At 37.8% G+C, this 22,484-nt stretch overlaps 2 protein-coding genes across 2 annotated transcripts in view; both read left to right on the top strand.

The window, feature by feature from the left end:
* The window catches only part of LSAMP (limbic system associated membrane protein), a gene marked incomplete at its 5' end in the record, with an annotated part of 306,800 nt that overhangs the window by 147,185 nt on the left and 137,131 nt on the right, over positions 1-22,484 (top strand). The window lies entirely within an intron of this gene.
* Positions 6,197-7,709, top strand: LOC108517860 (2-methoxy-6-polyprenyl-1,4-benzoquinol methylase, mitochondrial). Its single transcript, XM_017855969.1, has one exon. It carries the CDS (start codon positions 6,202-6,204, stop codon positions 7,183-7,185), a length of 984 nt encoding a protein of 327 aa, XP_017711458.1. The 5' UTR covers positions 6,197-6,201; the 3' UTR covers positions 7,186-7,709.

Genomic DNA, 22,484 nt, shown 5'->3' with positions numbered 1-22,484 from the left:
TGCCATTCACCTTCAGATCATTGAAATCCCATGCCATTCTACCTAAATTGCAAACTAGAAAAAGGTAGTAAATCCAACCTTTGGAATAGATCTAATAATAATAGCAAAAATAATAGTAATAGTGATGATAAAATTATAACAGCAGCTACCTTTTAGTGAGTGTTTAGTGTGTGCCAGTCTCAATGTCAAGCACATCCATATGTTACCTCATTTAGGCCTCATTACAAACCTATGAGATAGGCACAGTTACTATAGATAGGTACACTAAAGCACAGGGAGGCTAAGCAGGTTATCTGAGATCACAAGGCTAGTTAGATGCAAAGTAAGATTATTCTTATAACCAATACACATGCTCTGAACTACTACATTTTATTAGATAAAAGCAACCATTCCCTAAATCAGGCTTTTAAAAGTGTCTTTCGGTTATGAAACCCTCAATTTTTCCAACCAAACTTTTACATTAAACTCTTATATAGCACAGATTTACAACATATAAGAGAAGAGGGGTAGTGAACCTTCCCTATGCAGCCTCTTCCCTTTCCTCTTCTTGATGGATCCACCAATTGGAAAACCACCACCCTAAATCATGCCTAAATTTTGAACCTTTAGACTCTATGCCTTGAATGCATTGAGCTTTGTCTCCTTACAAACCCAATATCGCTGTGTCTCACAAGAAAAATATCTCAGGCTGAAATCCAGAATAACTTGCCCAATGTACTGAATGAAGCCCTTAGTGGCATCTAGTAATAGTGAGAAAAGAAATAACTAGGTCTTATTACGAACGTAGAATATTGCAGATTATTGCTAAAGAAGATAGAACCATCTAGATCAAGAGACAAATCTATAATTTGTGTCCTAACTACAGGGTGTGGTTTGCTGAGGAAGGAGAAGGAACTGGCATTTATTAGGCACTCCTCCCTCTATGCACAATTCTGGGGCTCTGGAAGATCCTTACTTATTTTTTACGATAGCCTATAGGTGGCCTACAGTCCTCCTGGCCCCACTTCCACTGGCTTTCCCTGACAATGAATGCCCAGAAACAGATCTCATTCAAGGGGAAAAGTTGTATCATTTGGAGACAATTCTTTTTAAGTGCTTAACGCTTCACTTGCTGAATCCTGTGCAGAAAAACAGCCTTTACGTCTACTTGCCTTCAGAAATGAATCCTGCCACAGAATATTATCTTCTCATCCTCTCTGCCATATGTTCAAGCAATCTGTGTTTCAGTCTATATTAATACACTGAGTCAGAGGCAGTGGGGTTCAGTGGGCTAAGCAACAGCCTGGAAAATTGAGGGGTGTGAGTTCTAATTCCGTCCTTTCCCCTAGCTTGCTGGCTGACCTTCGGGGAAATTATATCAACCTCACATCAACCTCCATTTTCTCCTTACTTCTCACACAGGATTTATAATGTCTGAGCAAACTGAATACTAAGAATATTGGCATAGAATCTCACAAACATCTTTGAAACTTTTACAATTCAAAACCTCTACTTAAAAACACTGTGGTAAGGTTGTCAAAGAGCCTGAAATAAATGATTTTTACCCTATAGTCATTTGTAATCTAGCTGGAAAATCAAGCATATATTTGGAAAATTTGTCAAAATTAGCATCTCAATAATTATAGATAGACATATTCCCTTAAAAGTTCAAGTTATATTAGTCTTGATTAAGAAGTTCAAGTTATATTAGTCATAATTAAGAGGGCATCAAAATGGGCACTTTGCAACCCCTGTAACAATGTTTTTCTGTGACACCTCAAGTCCTTCCTCAAATGAGCCAAACTATGTGCATATGTATGTGTGTGTGCATGTATGAATAGATTTTTTTAATGTAAATATGTTCATCTAAAAAATACAACAGGCTCAGAACTAGTTATGACTACATTCCTGACAAGAGTGGGATTTTTTATATCCCCTTTCATTTGGGGCCAGAAAACCTTCTACCTCTCTTACTCCACTCCTGGGAAACCTGAGCAGCAAACACCTGGAAATGTTAATAAAAGATAGAGGTGGTATAGAGCTAGTAGACAAAAAGTCTTTACAACAAGGTGATCACTCAGTTACAATTGGAAATCCTATGGTTTGAGAAGAACATGTTTTTGAAAGCTCTTCTGGATAAGTGGGTCACCATGTCTTCCAAGGAAAGGTACAAAATGGTCTTGCTGTATACACTAAAACTACAATAATGGCACCAGAGCTTTGAGATGGAAGCAAGAGAATCATTACATTCATTGAAATTATTCCATGCAGGCATTTGAGGCTGATATGGAAGACACAAATTTCCTAGCACCTTTGTCTTAGCTCAAAGCATACAATGGTGACATACTTATCATAGATAGCAAGAATACTGATGAATTAGCTGTTGTCCTAATGTCCCTTTGAGGATCATGTGGCTCCATTAGGTTGCCACAGCTGCACTGGGGTTTAGGTCTTCTCAAATGAGGGGTTAAAAAAAAAATTAGGCGTTGGGGCCTCAGGCTGGTCAAGATGAAGTTTGGGGCAAGGACATTATTGAAAGACATCATTAAATATTAGCATATGGCCACAAAGTGCTTATAAAAGTTTCCTAAACAAACAGGCTCTGTTTTTCAACATGAGCCATTTGTGTAGTGGCTGTAGCCCTTGGAGATGGATGTGGTACAAAAGGGACTTCAACATCTGTAATCAGAGGGGTGCTGAGTGTCTGAGATAAGTTTTGACCTCTATAGGTACTTGATTTCTTAAAATGAAAATGCCAGGATTCTCATGCCTATCATGCATATCTTTACTACATAAATTATTCAGTTAATTTGAGTTAAACTCTTATAAGATATTCACAAAGAGGAGTGGAGATAGAATCAGAGTACTTTCATTAAAAATGTGACAAATATAAAAGTTTGAGGTATTAGTTTTGACCATAAATCATTGTTGGGAGTATACTAAATGGGACCTCACAAAAGTCGAAGAAAAGCTAGATTTCAGGTTCTTGAAACCTTCTGGCACCTGAAGAATGTTGGAATGACTTCTTCAAGAAGCCTGTAAGGGGAGATTAGGGCTAAAGAGATGAAGATCCTAAATCCAAGAAACCCTTGAACATCCTTAACATTGTAGATTATATACAATAAATCCTCATTTAAGATCATTGATATTGACGACTTCTGATATGTTGATATCTCTTATTTGGAAATAGTTAAAGAATTATAAAATTTTAACTGTATAAGCTTCCAATTTTTTCTCTCCTTTGTTGCCTTTTGGATTTTTATCTTGAAAACTAACTGACATAAACCTAAATCCAAATCTTTAGTGAATTATCTTCTGGGTGGTAAGTACACTTGCCTCAGCTCTCAGGGAGGACATCTTTAAATCGTGAGTATCCTTTACCAAAGAATAGTCTGAACTAAGCATAGAGGTGGGCAACCATCTGGATGTTAAGAATCAATTGAAGTCCATGGTGCAGAAAGAGTGGATTTAGGGCCGGGCGCGGTGGCTCAAGCCTGTAATCCCAGCACTTTGGGAGGCCGAGACGGGCGGATCACGAGGTCAGGAGATCGAGGCCATCCTGGCTAACACGGTGAAACCCCGTCTCTACTAAAAAAAATACAAAAAACTAGCCGGGCGAGGTGGTGGGCGCCTGTAGTCCCAGCTACTCAGGAGGCTGAGGCAGGAGAATGGCGTGAACCCGGGAGGCGGAGCTTGCAGTGAGCTGAGATCTGGCCACTGCACTCCAGCCTGGGCGACAGAGTGAGACTCTGTCTCAAAAAAAAAAAAAAGAGTGGATTTAATGGGGTAGATTCTCAGTTGTGTCGATCTGCCATGTCAGAGTTTTTCTCCTCTATGGGGATTAAGATCACTGAGAAGTGACAAGATGGACTACAGTTGGAACTTATCTCTTCTATCATTGTTTGGTCAAAATGATGCACGGCTGCTCATTCTTGGATGGGAGGCCTATGAGATCAGATCTGTCTTGCAGACCTCTGTATATGCAGGTTCTGGTTCCAGCCTGATCCTCAGATACCATAGTGCTTTCCCAAGTCTTCCTCTCTGGTCAGACTGTAAGTTTCCCTTTACAGCTATATGGAGATAATAATCATGGGAGAGCACACAAGCCCTAAAGTTATCATAAAGAATAGTATGTCTCTAGGTGAAGTTTTGAGCAAAGAGGTCAATCATGGTAGCCTACATTTGAACTGAGTCACATTTTGAACTGGTAAGCCTCTTCTATGGCTCAGTTAAAGTTTTTATCCTTGGCAGTAGCTTGAATTTTCCATAAAAACTCTTTTTAAAAAATGCCTGATGCTGGCCTAATGAGGACTTTGGGAGTTTATTCACAGGGCTTCACTCCTTTCATCTGCCCAGATGTTTAAATGAGGGATGCCACTGACCTTCTCAGGACCAATAGCATTCATGTTAGAGATTTTTGTTGGAGGCAACCCTGAAGACTCATGAGCTCCCTGCCCAGCTAAGCAGGTAGAGTATGGGTGCCATAAAAATAGCAACCAGAGAGGTTTTCTTTTGCTGCTGTCTATTAAAAGTACCTGGGTAGTTCTGACTAAATGTTTTATCTGATAACACACAGGGCACACACACACAACTACCTACTGGGCTAGCAGACCCTTCTTTACTCATCAACAGTTAATACAATGGCTTGTTTAAATACCTATCTCCTACATCCAATTATAAGCTCCATAAGAACAAGTACCATGCTGATTTTGTTTATGGTTATATCCCTAGCACTTAGTACAGTGTCTAGCATACAGTAGGTGCTTAATAAGTATTTGGAAAGGAATGAATGAAGTCTAATACCACCACTACTTTCATGAGAAGTGAACATGGTCTGCTGGGATATTTTAGTAAAGAAACTATCAGGGCTAAACCAGGAGCAAGAGAAAAACAAATTATAATTCTAGAGAAATATGAAACCTGAAAAATCCTATTTAGGATGTAAGGATTGAGCATGAGGTTTAGGTTTACCAACAAGTTACAAATAAAATATCAAAAAAATGGCCAGGTGCAGTGGCTCACGCCTGTAATCCCAGCACTTTGGGAGGCCGAGATGGGCGGCTCATGAGGTCAGGAGATCGAAACCATCCTGGCTAACACAGTGAAACCCCGTCTCTACTAAAAATACAAAAAATTAGCTGGGCGCGGTGCTACTCAGAAGGCTGAGGCAGAAGAATGGCATGAACCCAGGAAGCGGAGCTTGCAGTGAGCAGAGATCGCGCCACTGCACTCCAGCCTGGGCGACAGAGCAAGACTCCGTCTCAAAAAATAAAATAAAATAAAATAAAAATAAAAATAAATCAAAAACATTAGGAAGCAAATAGGTGGAAGGGTGATGTCAAATTCAAGTACAGAAAGCCTGGCAAAATATTACCAAAGACTAAGGGGACCCATGGGCTCAGGAATCCACAGAAGCCAATCTGGCAACAGGATCTGGTGCATTGAGAAATAAATAATAATGGAGCTATTTTAAAAGCCTGAGCCAATATCTTCCTGATTAAAAACTACCAGAAAGGTGACATCTAACAAATGCTGGGCTCTAGAGAGAGAGTGCCTTTTCTTTACCAGTCATCTTAAAATCATATATTTGGTTAAAAACACATTTTCCTTTTATTCTAATCTATATTTGGCCCCAATATTGAAAGAGCTTGGCTTTAGTACAAATGAATGTTCTATCTCAGTGCAGCAGCTGATGTGTCAAAGAGGAATGTATCACACTTTTGTACTTTTTCTGTCTCCATTTGCCATGTCCATTTCAACTTCTCTAGCTTCTTGCTGAAAAAGTCCTCGCAAATTCAGAACTTAATCTTTCTTGCTCCCCATGGTAGTATCCCTGTACCTGTCTATCTAGAGGAGTAGATGGGTCAGTTTCTTCTCATCAGAAGATCTCACAGAGCTAAGTGCATGAATGGCTCAGCATGGAGATATGGAGGTAGGGCCTGTCCTTCAGCAAACAGCAGACCCAGTGTAGGCTATCCACAGTAAAACTGCTCCCAGGCTGGCTGTCCATAGAAGCCCATATGCCAGAGATGAATGAGGGAAAGTTGCAGACATTCCAAATAAGCAGACCCAGGAAATATAGTAAAGGAAAAAATAAATAAACCTTCAACAAATATTCATCAAGTATCTTATGGATATAACATGCAAACTGGGAATCCAGATGAGGGAGTGGGGAAGAAGGCAGAAAATAAACAGTTAAAAAACAAATAAACGACTACCAAGATGGCTGCCCCCAAGAGCTGCGCTCTATGGAGCTATTGCGGCCGTGGGTGGTCGCAGGCGATGCGGGGAGGCCAGCTCCTCGGGCTTCGTAGCTTTTGGCCCGGGACCCCACTAAGTGCTCGGCTCTCGTCCCAAGAGAAGAGCGCAACGGAAACGCACTTCGGGTTTGAGATTGTGCCGGAAGAGGAGAAGGGGGGCAAAGTCTATCAGGTGTTTGAAAGTGTGGCTAAGAAGTATGATGTGATGAATGATATGATGAGTCTTGGTATCCATCGTGTTTGGAGGGATTTGCTGCTCTGGAAGATGCGCCCGCTTCCTGGGACCCAGCTGCTTGATGTTGCTGGAGGCACAGGTGACATTGCATTCCGGTTCCTTAATTATGTTCAGTCCCACCATCAGAGTAAACAGAAGAGGCAGTTAAGGGCCCAGCAAAATTTATCCTGGGAAGAAATTGCCAAAAAGTACCAGAATGAAGAAGATTCCTTGGGCGGGTCTCGTGTCGTGGTGTGTGACATCAACAAGGAGATGCTAAAGGTTGGCAAGCAGAAAGCCTTGGCTGAAGGATACAGAGCTGGACTTGCATGGGTATTAGGAGATGCTGAAGAGCTGCCCTTTGATGATGACAAGTTTGATATTTACACCATTGCCTTTGGGATCCGGAATGTCACACACATTGATCAGGCACTCCAGGAAGCCCATCAGGTGCTGAAACCAGGAGGACAGTTTCTCTGTCTGGAATTTAGCCAAGTGAACAATCCCCTCATATCCAGGCTTTATGATCTATATAGCTTCCAGGTCATCCCTGTCCTGGGAGAGGTCATCGCTGGAGACTGGAAGTCCTATCAGTACCTTGTAGAGAGTATCCAAAGGTTTCCGTCTCAGGAAGAGTTCAAAGAGATGATAGAAGATGCAGGCTTTCACAAGGTGACCTATGAAAGTCTAACATCAGGCATTGTGGCCATTCATTCTGGCTTCAAACTTTAATTCCTTTCCTATCATGGAGCATGAACCAGTCACATCCTGTTGAAAGCCTGGAACGGAAGGATAATCTGGCAAATGAGACAGCAGGAGAGCATCTCCTCTTACGGATATGTGCCTTGGACTCATGTTTGAATCGAACAGTCTTAAAGTGGAAGAACAAATTCTTGTCACTTTTTTACAGCTTTCTTTGGAGCTGCTTCAGTCCGTCTCCCAGAGGCATTTGGTCTGTATTTTTGCTCGACTGCTAATTTCTCTTGGCTGTAGGGTGTGTGGTTAAGGTACAACCAGCACTAAAGCTCAGTTTTGAAGTGAGCGTATTCATAGCTTCCCTGCTGGTGCTGCCTTCCAGAGGGATAATAGATCATTTGAACCCAATGACGATTTTTCACCAGAAAACTTAATTGTACCTGAATCAATCTTTCAGCCTAGGACTAAGTCTAGGCCCAAGTCAGAGTACTAATGATCATGAGAATTCTGTGCTGAACCAGTAAACGAGTTTACCTTTTGAAAAAAAAAAAAAAAAAAAACAAATAAACAAGATACTCTTAGATCGTCGTATGTGATACAAAAAAATTTAAATTACTAGGATGTTCTAAGAGGCAGTCAAGCGTGCAGGGGCATTTGCTTTGGCTAAGGAGGACAAGGATGGCCTCTTACAGAAGGAGACATTTGACCTGAGAACTGAAAGATAAGAACGAACCAACCATGGCAAGAACTGGGCAAACAGCATTCCAGGCAGGGGGATCAAGATGACCAAAGGGGTCCTAAAGCAGGAAACGACTAAAGAAATGGAAAACTGGACAATGTGGTTACAGCACAGTGAGAGGACTCACTCTTATAAAAAAGATTTTGGAGAAGTAGGCAGAAGCCAGATTCTGCAGGGTAGAAGCATGTAACAAAGGTAAGGAATTTTGCAAATTTCAAGATCTTGTTTTGTTATTAAGATTCCTTAAAACCTTGCCCTTTTAATCTCCAAGTTTTCTTCAGAACACATTTATGGCAGCATCTCTCCTGGTCACCAGCATTTTGCTCAGTGTGTCACTAAGCTTAGTTATCCTGATGAGGGAAAAGTTTGGCGAAGGGAAAGCATGACTGCAGATAATATTGCAGAAAACCCAAAATTGCTGATCTACAAGGAATTTTTATTCGGCTTATTTTAGACGTGTGTGTGTGTGTGTGTGTGTGTCTGTGTCTGTGTGTGTGTGTGTGTAAGCACAGTACATTTTGTTTCATCCCATTAAATTTGTTTCACTAATCAGTTTTGCTAACTAACTAGGTCTGATTCTACTACATACATACATTCATGACTAGGATATGTAGAAAATCGCTCAAAATGAGAATTTGCCTGAAAAAATCACCAAAATAATCAAGGCTGGTTACACTACATCAGCAAAAATAAAATTAAAAAATAGGTGTACATGTGGAAAAAATGGGCAGCAATTGGATGAGGAGATCTGAGATGCAGACACGAAGGACATACCCCTTGGCCATCTATTCTTGATGAGGAGGTTGATGAGGTGTAGTGGCTGAGAAGAAGGTCTGAATCAGACTGAAATTTTCCAAGCCTCAGTTCTACCACTATCTCTTATGACTTTGAGTAAATTATTTCCTCATTTGTAACATGGAATTAACATTGACTTTGCCTAGTGTTTTTGGCAAGGTTAAATGAAATAATAAAGCACTTTACAAAGAGACAGTACACAATAAGCATTCAGTAATTGTTTTTACTATTACAATAATTTTTCTTACATCTCAAACTGATTTTTTTCTGTTGTTCTTTACTTTTACATATTTTGATACCGCTTTATCCACTTCCCAAATGTTTTCCACAAGAGATCAGACCCTATACAAGCTTATCGAGCCCAAGAGCACACCAGGACTTCTAGTTTTTTTATTTCAATAGTTTTTGGGGAATAGATGGTTTTTGATTACATGGATAAGTTCTTCAGTAGTGATTTCTGAGATTTTGGTGCACCTATTACCTGAGCAGTGTACACTGTGCCCAATATGTAGTCTTTTATCTCTCACTCTCCTCCCACCATTCCCTCTGAATCCCCAAAGTCCGTTGTACTATTCTTATGCCTTCATGTCCTCATCGCTTAGCTCCCACTTATGCGTGAGAGCATATGATATTTGGTTTTTCCATTCCTGAGTTACTTTGCTTAGAATATGGTCTCCAACTCCATCCAGGTTGCTACAGATGCCATTGTTTCATTCATTTTTTATGGCTGAGTTGTATTCCACGGTGTTTGTATACCACATTTTCTTTATCTACTCATTGGTTGATGGGCATTTAGGCTGGTTCCATATTTTTGCCATTGTGAATTTTGCTGCTATAAACATGCATGTGCAAGTGTCTTTTTCAGATAACGACTTCTTTTCCTCTGGGTAGATACCCAGTAGTGCGATTACCGGATCAAATGGTAGTTGTACTTTCAGTCCTTTAAGGAATGTCTGTACTGTTTTCTGTAGTGGTTATACTAGTCAACATTCCCACCAGCAGTGTAAAAGTGTTCCCTTTTTACCACATTCATTCCAACATCGGTTGTTTTTTGATGTTTAAATTATGGCTATTCTTGCAGGACTAAGGTGGTATCTCACTGTGGTTTTAATTGGCATTTTCCTGATAATTAGTGATGCTGAGCATTTTTTCATGTTTGTTGGCCATTTGTATATCTTCTGAGAATTATCTATTCATGTCCTTTACCACTGTATTAGGGTTCTCTAGAGGGACACAACTAATAGGATATATATATATATATATATATATATGACTTTATTAAGGAGTATTGACTCACACAATCAGAAGGTAAGTTACCACAGTAGGCCATCTGCAATCTGGGGAGCAAGGAAGCCAGTCTAAGTCCCAAAGCTGAAGAACCTGGAGTCCAATGTTCGAGGGCGGGAAGCATGCAGCACAGGAGAAAAATGTAGGCCAGAAGACTAAGCCAGTCTAGTCTTTCCATGTTCCTCTGCCTGCTTTTATTCTGGCCACATAGGCAGCTGATTAGATTGTGCCCACCCAGATTGAGGGTGGGCCTGCCTTTCCCAGTCCACTGACTCAAATGTTTATCTCCTTTGGCAACACCCTCACAGACACACCCAGATCAATACTTTGCATCCTTCAATCCAATCAAATTGACACTCAATATTAACCACCACACCCACTTCTGATGGGACTTTTTTTTTTTTTTTTTTTTTTTTTTTTTTTGCTGATTTGTTTGAGTTCCTTATAGATGCTGGATATTAGTCCTTTGTCAGATGCATAGTTTGCAAATATTGTGGGTTGGCTGTTTACTCTGCTAATTATTTTGCTGGGCAGAAGCTTTTTAGTTTAGTTGGGTCCCACCTATTTTTGTATTTGTTGCATTTGTTTTTGCGGTGTTGGTTATGAACTCTTTGCCTAAGCATATGTCTAGAAGAGTTATTCTGATGTTATCTTCTGGAGATTTTATGGATTCAGGACTCAGATTTAAGTCTTTGATCATCTTGAGTTGAATTTTGTATAAGGTAATAAATGAGGATCCAGTTTCATTATTCATCATGTGGCTTGCCAATTATACCAGCACCATTTGTTGAACGGAATGTCCTTTCCTACGTTATATTTTTGTTTGCTTTGTCAAATGTCAGTTGGCTGTAAGTATCTGGCTTTATTTGGCTGTAAATATTATCTTGGGTTTTCTATTTTATTCCCTTGGTCTATATGCCTGTTTCTATACCAGTACCATGCTGTTTTGGTAACTATAACCTTGTAGTGTAGTTTGAAGTTGGGCAATGTAATGCTTCCAGAATTTTTTTTTTTTTTTTTTTTTTTTTTTTTTTGCTAAGTTTTGCTTTGGTTATGTGGGCTGTTTTTTGGTTCCATACGAATTTTAGGATTTTTTTCCTAGCTTTGTGAATGATGATTATATTTTAATAGGAATTGCACTTAATCTATGGATTGCTTTTGGCAGTATGGTCATTTTCACAATATTGATTTTACCCAATGATGAGCATGGGATATATTTCCATTCATTTGTGTTATAAAAGATTTCTTTCAGTAATGTTTCATAGTTTTTCTTGTACAGATCTTTCACGTTCTTGATTAGGTATATTTCTAAGTTATTTATTTATTTATTTATTTATTTATTGCAGCTTTTCTAAAAAAGATTGATTTTTTTCATCTTGATTTAATTCTTAGCTTGGTCGTTGTTGCTGTATAGCAGTGCTACTGATTTGTATACATTGATTTTTGTATCCTGAGACTTTACTGAATTCATTTATCAGATCTAAGAGGCTTTTGGATGAGTCTTTAGGGTTTTCTAGTTATATTATTATATCATCAGTGAACAGCTCCAGTTTGACTTCCTCTTTACCAATTTGAGTGCCCTTTATTTCTTTCTCTTATCTGTGCTGCCTAGGACTTCCAGTAGTATGTTGAATAGAAGTGGTGAAAGTGGGCATCCTTGTCGTATTCTGGTTCTCAGGGGGAATTCTTTCAACTTTTTCCCTTTCAGTATAATGTTGGCTGTGGGTTTGTCATAGATAACTTTTATTACCTTGAGGTATGTCCCTTCTATGGCAATTTTGCTGAGGGTTTCTGTCATAAAGAAATGCTGGATTTTGTCAAATGCTTTTTCTGTGTCTACTGAGATGATCATACGGTTTTTGTTTTTAATTCTGTTTATGTGATGTATCATATTTATTGATTTGCATATGTTAATCCATCCCTGCATCCCTCATATGAAACCCGCTTGATCATGGTGTATTATCTTTTTGATATGCTGTTGGATTTGGTAGTATTTTGTTGATAATTTTTACATCTATGTTCTTTAGGGATACTGGTCTATAGTTTTCTCTTTTTTTGTTATGTCCTTTCCTGGTTTTGGTATTAGGGTGATACTGGCTTCTTAGAGTTATTTGTGGAGGATTCCCTCTTTCTCTACCTTTTGGAATAGTTTCAATAAAATTAGCGGCCGGGCGCGGTGGCTCAAGCCTGTAATCCCGGCACTTTGGGAGACCGAGACGGGCGGATCACGAGGTCGGGAGATCGAGACCATCCTGGCTAACATGGTGAAACCCCGTCTCTACTAAAAAATACAAAAAAAAAAACTAGCCGGCGCGGTGGCAGGCGCCTGTAGTCCCAGCTACTCAGGAGGCTGAGGCAGGAGAATGGCATAAACCCGGGAGGCGGAGCTTGCAGTGAGCTGAGATCCGGCCACTGCACTCCAGCCTGGGCGACAGAGCGAGACTCCGTCTCAAAAAAAAAAAAAAAGTTAGCATTAATTCTTCTTTGAATGTCTGATAGAAAGTTCAAGTGTGAATCTATCTGGTCCTAGACTTTTTTGGTTGTGGGCAATTTTTTTTATAGTGTTTCAGTCTCACTACTTGTTATTGGTCTGTTCAGAGTTTCTATTTCTTCCTGAGTTAATCTAGGAGGGCCATATATTTCCAGGAATTTATCTATCCTCTAGATTTTCTAGTTCGTGTACATAAAGGTGTTCATAGTAGCCTTGAATGACCTTTTATATTTCTGTGGTATCAGTTGTAGTATCTCGCATTTAGTTTCTGCTTGAGTTTATTTGGATCTTTTTTCTTCTTTTCTTGGTTAATCTCACTAGCGGTCTATCAATTTTGTTTATCATTTTAAAAATAGTTTTTATTTATTTATTTATTTAGAGACACAGTCTTGCTCTGTTACCCAAGCTGCAATGCAGTGGACCAATCTTGGCTCATTGCAATCTCCATCTCCCAGATTCAAGCAATTCTCATGCCTCAGCCACCCGAGGAGCTGGGATTACAGGCATGCACCACCATGCCTGGGTAATTTTTGTAGAGACAGGGTTTTGCCATATTGGACAGGCTGGTCTCAAACTCCTGGCCTCAGGTGATTCACCTGGCTTAGCCTCCCAAAGTGCTGGGATTACAGGCATGTGCCACTATGCCTGGCTAATTTTGGTATTTTTTGTAGAGATGGGGTTTTACCATGTTGGCCAGGCTGGTCTCAAACTCCTGGCCTCAAGTGATCTGCCTGCCTCAGCCTCCCGAAGTCCTGGGATTACAGGTGTGAGCCACCATGCCTAGCCTTCATTTATCTTTTGTGTTATTATTATTATTATTTGCTATTGTTGTTATTGTTTTAATTTTATTTAGTTCTGCTCTGACCTTTGTTATTTCTTATGCTGGGTTTGATTTGGTTTGCTCTTGTTTCTCTAGTTCCTTGAAGTGTGATGTTACATTGTCTGTGTTCTTTCAGACTTTTTGATGTAGGCATTTAATGCTATGACCTTTCCTTTTAGCACTGTTTTTGCTGTATCCCACAGGATTTGATAAGTTGTGTCACTATTATTGTTCAGTTAAAATAATTTTTAAATTTCTATCTTGATTTCATTGTTGACTTAAAGATCATTCAGGAGTAGATTATTTAATTTCCATACATTTCTATGGTTTTGAGGGTTCTTTTTGGAGTTAATTTCCAGTTTCATTTCACTGTGGTCTGAGAGGATACTTAATATGATTTCAATTTTCTTAAATTTATTGAGACTTGTTTTGTGGCCTATCATATGGTCTATCTTGGAGAACGTACCATGTGCTGATGAAAAGAATGTATATTCTGCAGTTGTTGGGTAGAATGTTCTGTAAATCAGGACTTCTTAAATAAATAAAGGGAGGCAGAAATGAGCTGGAAACCAAATGAATGAAATCTTCATTCAATAAAGCGTGTCTTGGTCATATGATTTGTAACTTATGAGGATGCGTGTATCTGGAAATTCACATCATTTCAACTAGGGTATGTATATTATTTAGACATGATTCAGAAGAGATTGAAATGCTCTTGAACTTTACTATTTTGTCCCCAGATTTTCTTTATTGAACACTCTCATGCTAGGGTAATAAGATTATCACCTTGATGCATAGCTCAATCAAAGGTTCCACCTATATATAGATGCACTTTATTTGTGAGTTTGTTCCTTAACATTCTCTCAAATGTGCAATTCTGAGACAGACCCCAGAAAGCGGCCCTCCCATCAGCCAGCTACCTGGTTGGAGGTGCCTAAGGAAGCTGTTATATCACAAGAATGCACAGAAACACAGTCAATAATATGTTACCCATGAGACTGGCTCATTCAAGTTCATCCCTCTCTTACTCTTTCATCAGCTCATGCACAAACTTGTATCACATTTAATTGCCAGTTGGAGTCTTTCGGCATGGGTTATATGTCAATAATTTATCAATTATTTTTGTAAACTTTTTTATTGAATTATAATGTGCATATAACAGAAATTAAAAAAACTTATAATCTTGATGACTTTCCACAAAGTGAGTATACTAGTGTTTCTACAAACCATATCAAGAAATAAAACATTACCGGAAACCCAAATGCCTCCCTTGTGGTCCGTATCAGTTCTCCCAACGTAACCACTATCACGAATACTGTTACCGTAAATAGGTTTCCCCTTTTTAATATGAATGGGATCCATAGTGTATACTCTTTCATGTTTGACATCTTTCACTTAGTAGTAGTATGTATATGATCGTGCACACCATCATGCCATCTACAAATCATGGGAGTTTTAGTTTTTCCTTTATAATTCTCCTAATTTTCACTATTTTTCTTGCCTTAATTCATTATTTAAGAGTTTCAGTATAATATTATTAGAAGGAATAGCAGATATCCTTGCCTCATTTCTGCTAAGTGAAAACTTTCAATATTTCATAATCAAATATAATATTTACTGTAGATGTTTGGTTAATCCTCTATATCAGAGTGTGGAAATTCCTTTCTATTCCTAGTTGTTAAAGATTTCTGTCATTAATGAGAATTACTTTTTAATAAATCCTTATTTTGCATATGTAGAGAAAAATCATATTGTCTTTCTTATTTATTCTGTTAATATGGTGAATTACATTGATTTTTTTTCAAATACTAAACCAACTTTTTATTTCTTAGAAAGAATCTAACTTGGTTTGGCATGTTACCGTATATATACAATTATACATACATATATATCTAAACATATATGTTTGACATGCTAATATTTTAGTGTCTACATTTATAAAAGAAATGGGCTTGTTATTTTACTCTTCATTTTATTTGTATTTTTTGGTCAGGTTTTCTTATTGAGATTATAGTGACCTCAAAAAATAATTTTGGAAATGATTCCCCTTTTTTGTGTTCTCTGGAAGAGTTTTGCTTCAGATTTTATTCTTAAATGTTTGCAAAATTTTCCAATGAAGGGCTTGCAATTTATTTTGTAGAAAGATTTTCATTATGCATTAAATTTTGTACATAGATATTGGACCTTTTTTTTGGTATTTACTTTCTCCTACCTCCCATTTCTCACCCCTTTACAATATCTGAAGTCTTGTAGAGCCCAGAAACTCATATCACAACGCTCTGTCCTTCACGTCGGAGACAGACCTATGATCCCAGGCTCCCATATGTGAATACCTAATTAGCACAAGTCCTTAATCCAATTTCTGGTACTTTTTGTGCCAATTTTGGCAAATTGTTTTTCAAGGAATACATTATTTTCACTCAGGTTTTTTAATTTACTGGTGCAAAATCTCTGTTTATATTTTCTAGCTTCTTAGCAGCTGTTTTCTGCCTTTTTTTTTTTTGGCATTTGCCCTCACATAGACATCTTAGAAATTGACATCTGCCTATAGGGAACATTTCTTGTAGATCCCAAGATCACAGCCCAGCATGCCTTGGCTGCTTTGGTAACACTCCATTCCTTTTGTTCTGTTAGTCTTTCTGGCTAACTGAAAGTTTTCATTATTTGACCTACATTTTACCAGTACTGCCACCCTACCCACTGAGCCCTTGGTAACCATCATTCTACTCTCTGTTTCTATGATTTCAACGTTTTTACATTTCACACATAAGTGAGATCATGCAGTATTGTCGTTTTTTTTTTTTAACCCAGTTTTTATAATTTTCCTCAGTGGGAGGGTTAATATAATACCAATTACTTTGTCATACCTAGAAATGGGAAGTCTTCTTATGGTATTAATTTTTTATATTGACTGTGAGGCTTTGTTCAATCAAAATGTGTTAAATATGTAAGCAGAGTTTTCAAGGGATGTTCTATTTAAGAGTTTGACTTTAAAACAGTCTTTCTTTCAAACTTATTGTATTTAAAAACGTCACTTGAAAAGTACACTAATGTTGCCTTAACAAAGGATTTAACTGAACTAAGTAGGGAATAATGTCAATAAGAACTCAAAAGCAAAATTTGTTCTTGATGATCCATCTGTGAATAATTGAGAGGTGTCTAGTTGAGCAGAGTTCTAGTGACAGTACAGTCTATTAGATTGAAACTTATTTTTAAAAGCTGTTAAACAATTTTATTTCTTAAAGCTGAGGTCTGATTTCCTTCAGTTTCTAGTCACATTAGAAAGGAAAAGTGGTTGAATGCTAGGACCAGAAAAATTGATGACAAGATATTCTAAATGTCACTGGTCATTCTGTTTGTGTCAGCATGATGTAGTGAAAAGAATATTGCAGGAGTATGAAGGTGATCTGAATTACAGTTTGGTGGCCCTGAAGCTTCAAATTTGTGTGACCTTTGGTATTTACTTTCTCCTACCTCCCATTTCTCACCCCTTTACAATATCTGAAGTCTTGTAGAGCCCAGAAACTCATATCATAACGCTCTGTCCTTCACGTCGGAGACAGACCTATGATCCCAGGCTCCCATATGTGAATACCTAATTAGGACAAGTCCTTAATCCAAGCTCTGACCCAGATTAATCCTAGAAATGCATTCAGTGAATTACATTGCACTGATATTTTTGAGCACCTACACTATGGGTAATATTTGATTTGTCTTTTGGAAATGTATATGAGCCATAATTTGAAAGTTTATGTTGAATAGCCAAGAAAACCAAGCAAATGAGATAAAAACCCTGTGAGTTTTATGGAAGATACTGAGCTTACTCAAAGATGGAATCCGTATCTGGTTAGAGGGATGTAAAGAAGAGGAAAGAAAAATTAGAATAAGCTTCCTAGAAAAAAATGGTACTTAAGATCAGCCTTGAAGCAACATATAAACTTTTGATAGGCAGATATGGGGAAAGAAAGGAATATACATAGGGAAACTATTTGGGTGACACAAATACCCTGAGCAAATGCACAGTGGGAGGGAACATGGATGCCCTCCCAGTAGACTGGAGAGAGGCACTATACCATAGAGGTTGAAGAGCCCTGGCTATCGTGTCAGATATTCTTTGGTTTTAATTCTAGTGCAGCCACCTCTCAGATATGTGACCTTGAACAGGATCTTAACTCACTGGGCCTCAATTACTTTATTCATAAAATGTGAATAATGATAGCTAACACAGAGTGCAACTGCAATTAAAAACTAAGATAATTTATAAAATATTAGCCACAGTATACAGCATACTTAGTTTTGCTCCATAAAATGGAGTAAATGGCACTTACTTCATAAACGGTAGCTAAAATTATTTCAGAATTGGCAGAACAAGTTACACTAGGACCTCAGAGACTTTCAAACCCACCATTTGTTGTTTCCATCAGGAAAAATTAAACTATAAGAGGATGGAGTTTCAGGGAGCTAATACTTTGCTGATGTAGTCCCCTTTAAAGATTTCAATCGACAGTCACCCAAAGGTTCAATGTGAAACATGAGGCTGAATTTCAAATAGGCAAAACTGTCATGTTATTGATAACAATGCATGTATCCAAAGAGATTGTCTTTAATTGCCTAGGGTCGATATGTTCTTACTTTCAATGAGAGCTAATACCTCACTTTCAGACCTTCATCTCCTCAGTAGCATCAGCAAGGACATTCCTACTGAGAAGAGTTTAGCAGAAATTCTAAATATCTTAGCTAGCAGCAGCTTTCTTCCCTAGAGAGCCCCTGGCAAGAGTATACAGTCAGAAATTTATCATTACCACCAGCCATCATCCTCATTAAGTACTGTGGGAAAACTGCATTAATGATTGTTTTTAATGCTGCATTGTAAATCTGTGGATTTGGTTATGTATCATTTTCTTCTTAAAGAATCCCTGGATTTTGAGCCACCAGGACAGCTTCTAGGGACTTGTTTCTAAATCGGCCTGTTACAAGATGTATTTTCCCACAGGGAGAGAGAGAAGCAGTTCGAAAGCAGTTGAGGATTTCCCCAAAGGCTTGTTTGAGGACTGATTCAGGTGTTTTTGGTGAAGTAGTATCCCAGGGTCCTACCAGAGGCTCTCTGGAGGCAGTGATGAGGGCTGATGAAGAGCAGGAAGCTCTAAATCTCCACATGCACAGTTTAAGTCCTGTTTCGGATTAGATTTGAGAAGGTGAAGTAGCATATCTCGGGCAAATGTCCATTTAAGTGACAATAGCTTAATCAGGACATGCAGATGTCTATTAGTTAAAGGAAATCTCAGTAGGAGTTTAAGGAGGTAAGATCCCAGGGAGCTGAGAACAGATAGCCTGTCAGGCATGTGCTCATCGTCTCCCTGATTATAGGAAAAATTAGTCAGCCTAACTCTAGGAGCAGAGCAGTCAGAAACCAGAGTCTATCTTATTCTCTAATTAAGGGTGGTCACCTCAGTGAGGGGGAAGAGAGGTCCATTTTGACTTCCCCATGAAAGAGGAAGGAACTACCAGCTCCGCACCTCCCAAGAAAGATGTATCTAGCTGGTCTCAAGGAAGAGTCAATCTGGATAAAGTATTCTGAAAAGAAGTGAAAGTCAAATCAGGAGAAATGAGAATAGACCCATAAAGTAACTCAGCCCAGAGGACCTCCCCAGACACTCTTCCCAGTGCTCTCTGACACAGGTCCAGTGCTGCTGCCTTACTAGCTCATCAGCTGCACCACAGGACGAAAACTTCTTCCTCAAGATGTTTTCCATACTTTTCTTTGTTACTGAAATGTGCCCCCCCTCATAAATGCTCAGCTTTTAAATCCTATTTCCTTACAACTGAAAATAATGTTTATTCCTTCTGAGTTCGTCTTAACATATGTTGTTCATCCATGCAAGTCACTAATACCTTTTTATTGCATTGTATTATTTTTATTTGAGCCTATGCTCATCTCCCTCTACTACACTATAAAATTGAGTTAAAGCACTAATGTTGATAATTGAATGTGAGCAGTTTGTTAAAGCCATGGATGCTTCCATGATTCTGTTTTCACCTTTAACATAAACCTAAACATTCAAGATAAGTTTTTACCCAGCTTCCCAAATATGGACTGCAGATCACTTGCATGAAAATTTACTGGCAAGCTTTAAAAATACTTATTTCTAGGCTGTCCCATAGACTTACTGAATCAGAATCTCTAAGGATGTGACCTGGAAATATACATTTTAACAATGTTAGCACATCAGAGATATCTAGTACATGCTAAAACATGAAATGATGGAATCATCATGTTTATGTTTATAAAATGCAGCAAAAAATATGTGACTGAAACTATAAATGTTGCAGTTCAAATTTTAGAGAAAGAAACTCTTTTCTCAGATTTGTAGTCTCTTAAAGTACTTATTTTCCTCTCCACAGTGTTTCTGTAACAGTGTGAGATAATTATCAGCTTAGAGAGGAGAAACTGACCCAGTCATGACGGTCTGGCTTTGTCTGATGACAAAGTTTTTACAAGTAGACACCTTTTGCTCCTTTGAATTATGACCGTTGGTGATGAGAAATACTTGCACTTTTAAAAGGGATACAGGTTTTTATACAAAGGAGAAATCAGTAAAGACACACACCTGAAGCTAGGCAACATTTATGATGGAATTCAAAAGAGACACTAAATTTGTTTGCAAAGCTATTTATTTCTTTGTTTTGCTTCCTTGACCTCTCCTTCCATTTTTGTTTTTTTATAGCAGGTATCTAGTATTTTTTCCTTTATTAATTAGCCAACTAGCCAGATTACCAATTCCCCTTTGTAATATATTTCTTTTAGTAGAATTTTAAAAACAATTGTCAAGTTATTATATAATTAATAGAAAAAATATAATTAAAACAAAATAATTCTTATTTTAAAATATCTAATTGACAAAGATTGTACATATTCAAGGTATACAATGTGGTGATTGTATGTATTTATACATTGAATACTGATTATCACAATCAAATTAATTAACATATCTATCACCACCAAGTTGTGCAGTAGATCTCCAGAACTTGTTTTTCTCATATTTGAAAGTTTCCATTCTTTGATCAGTATCTTCTCATTTCTCCATGCCCCAGCTGCTGGCAACCACTGTTCTATTCTGTTTCTATGAGTTCTACTTATTTAGATTCCACATGTAACTGAGAACGTATTTTTCTTTCTGTGCCTGGCTTATTTTACTTAGCATAATGTCCTCTAGTTCCATCCATGTTGTTGCTAATGGCAGGATGTTATTCTTTTTTATGGTTGAATAATATTCTATTGTGTGTGTGTGTCTTTGTGTGTTTGTGTGTATGTGTGTGTGTATGTATGTGTGCCACTTTTTAAATACATTTATCTGTGGATGGACATTTAAGTTGTTTCCATATCTTGGTGATTGTTAATGCTGCAGTAAACATGGTGGTGCAGATACCTTTTCAAGTTTACAATTTCATTTCCTTTGGATACATACCGAGAAGTGGGATTGTTGGGTAGTTCTATTTTTAATTTTTGAGAAACCTCCATAATCTTTTTCATAATGGCTGTACCAAGTTACATTCCCACATTGTACAAGGGTTCCTTTTTTCCAAACCCTTTCCAACACTTATTGTTTTTTTGAGGATAGCCATCTTCATAGGTGTGAGATGATATTTCAGTTTGGTTTTGATTTACATTTCCCTGGTGATTAGTGATGTTGAACATGTTTTCATATATCTGTTGACCATGTGTATGTTTTCTTCGGAAAAAAAAAATGTCTATTCAGGAGTTTCTTTGCTCATTTCTTAACTGGGTCATTTGAGTTTTTGCTATTGAGTTGTGTGAGTTCCTTATGTATTTTGAATATTAACCCCTTATAAGATATACGGTTTACAAATATTTTCTCTCATTCTGTAGGTTGCCTTTTTATCTTGTTGATTATTCCCTTTTATGCATAAAAGCTTTTTAGAGAAAAGGAAATGGAACTAGAAAAGACCCTGAATAACCAAAGTGATCTTGAGAAAGAAGAACAAAGCTTCTTTGTATCACACTCCCTGACTTCAAACTATATTACAAAGCTATAGTAATCAAAAATACTACAAAGGTATAGGAATCAAAACAGTATAATACTGGCATGAAAGCAGACACATAGACTGATGCAACAAAACAAAGAACCCAGAAGTAAACCCACACATATGTGGTTAACTAATCTTTTACAAGGACAACAATACACAATGGGGAAAAGAAAGTCTCTTTAATAAATGATGCTAGTAAAATTGGGCATACATTTACAAAAGAATTAAATTAGACCCTTGCCTTTATCATATACAAAAATTAACTCAAAATAATTAAAGATTTAAATGTAATATCTGAAACCATAAAACTCCTAGAAGAAAACATAGGGCCTGTAATCCCAGTGCTTTGAGAGGAGGAACAGGATAATTGCTTGAGCCCAAGAGTTCGAGACAAGCCTGGAAGTGCTAGCTAGAACCCCATCTCTACAAAAATAAAATAAAATAATTAATAAAGTGTAGTAGTGTGTGCCTATAGTTTTAGACACTTGAGAGGCTGAAGTGGGAGGATCACTTGAGCCCAAGTGGGTCTCAAGGCTGCAGCAAGCTATGTCCCACCATTGCACTACAGCCTGTCTCTGAACGAAAGAAAGAAAGAAAGAAAGAAAGAAAGAAAGAAAGAAAGAAAGAAAGAAAGAAAGAAAGAAAGAAAGAAAGAAAGAAAGAAAACATAGAGAAAAAGCTCCTTGACATTGATACTGATCTTGGCAGAGTCTTTGAATATAACATCAAAAGCACGGCAACAAAAGCAAAAATAAATAAGTAGGACTACATCAAACAAAAATAGTTTTTTAAACGGAAGTCAACTATAACCCTTTAGTCAGCCATCTAATGTAGTGAATAAAGTGCAATGCTGCATCCCTAGATAAGGTCAATGCCTACTTGGTTTGTTCGACTTTAGGTTATATATTTCCTCCTCACTTTTTATTATAAAATAAAAAATATTCTTAAGATGGGGAAACCTAGACTGGGGATTCAGTGAAAAATTACATCTCAATGGTAAATTTATTTTATTATTTATTAGAACCTGCTTTTTATTAGTTGGACTTTTCTACTTATATGAAATAAACTAATCTTGTGACAGGTATCAAGTCATTTTATGACTTTCAATACCAGTTTCTAAGGTCAAAGTGCATTCCCTTTGTTACTATGTTCCTACA

This window comes from Rhinopithecus bieti, unplaced genomic scaffold (genome assembly GCF_001698545.2).
Source record: "Rhinopithecus bieti isolate Rb0 unplaced genomic scaffold, ASM169854v2 scaffold_41114, whole genome shotgun sequence".
In the NCBI taxonomy this organism is placed as follows: domain Eukaryota; kingdom Metazoa; phylum Chordata; class Mammalia; order Primates; family Cercopithecidae; genus Rhinopithecus; species Rhinopithecus bieti.
Note: the sequence above shows the minus strand (reverse complement) of the source record. Positions and strands in the feature narration are given on the sequence as shown.

What these genes read in the sequence shown, in the direction of transcription:
- LOC108517860 (XM_017855969.1), top strand. Translation starts at nt 6,202, where the DNA reads ATGGCTGCCCCCAAGAGCTGCGCTCTATGGAGCTATTGCGGCCGTGGG.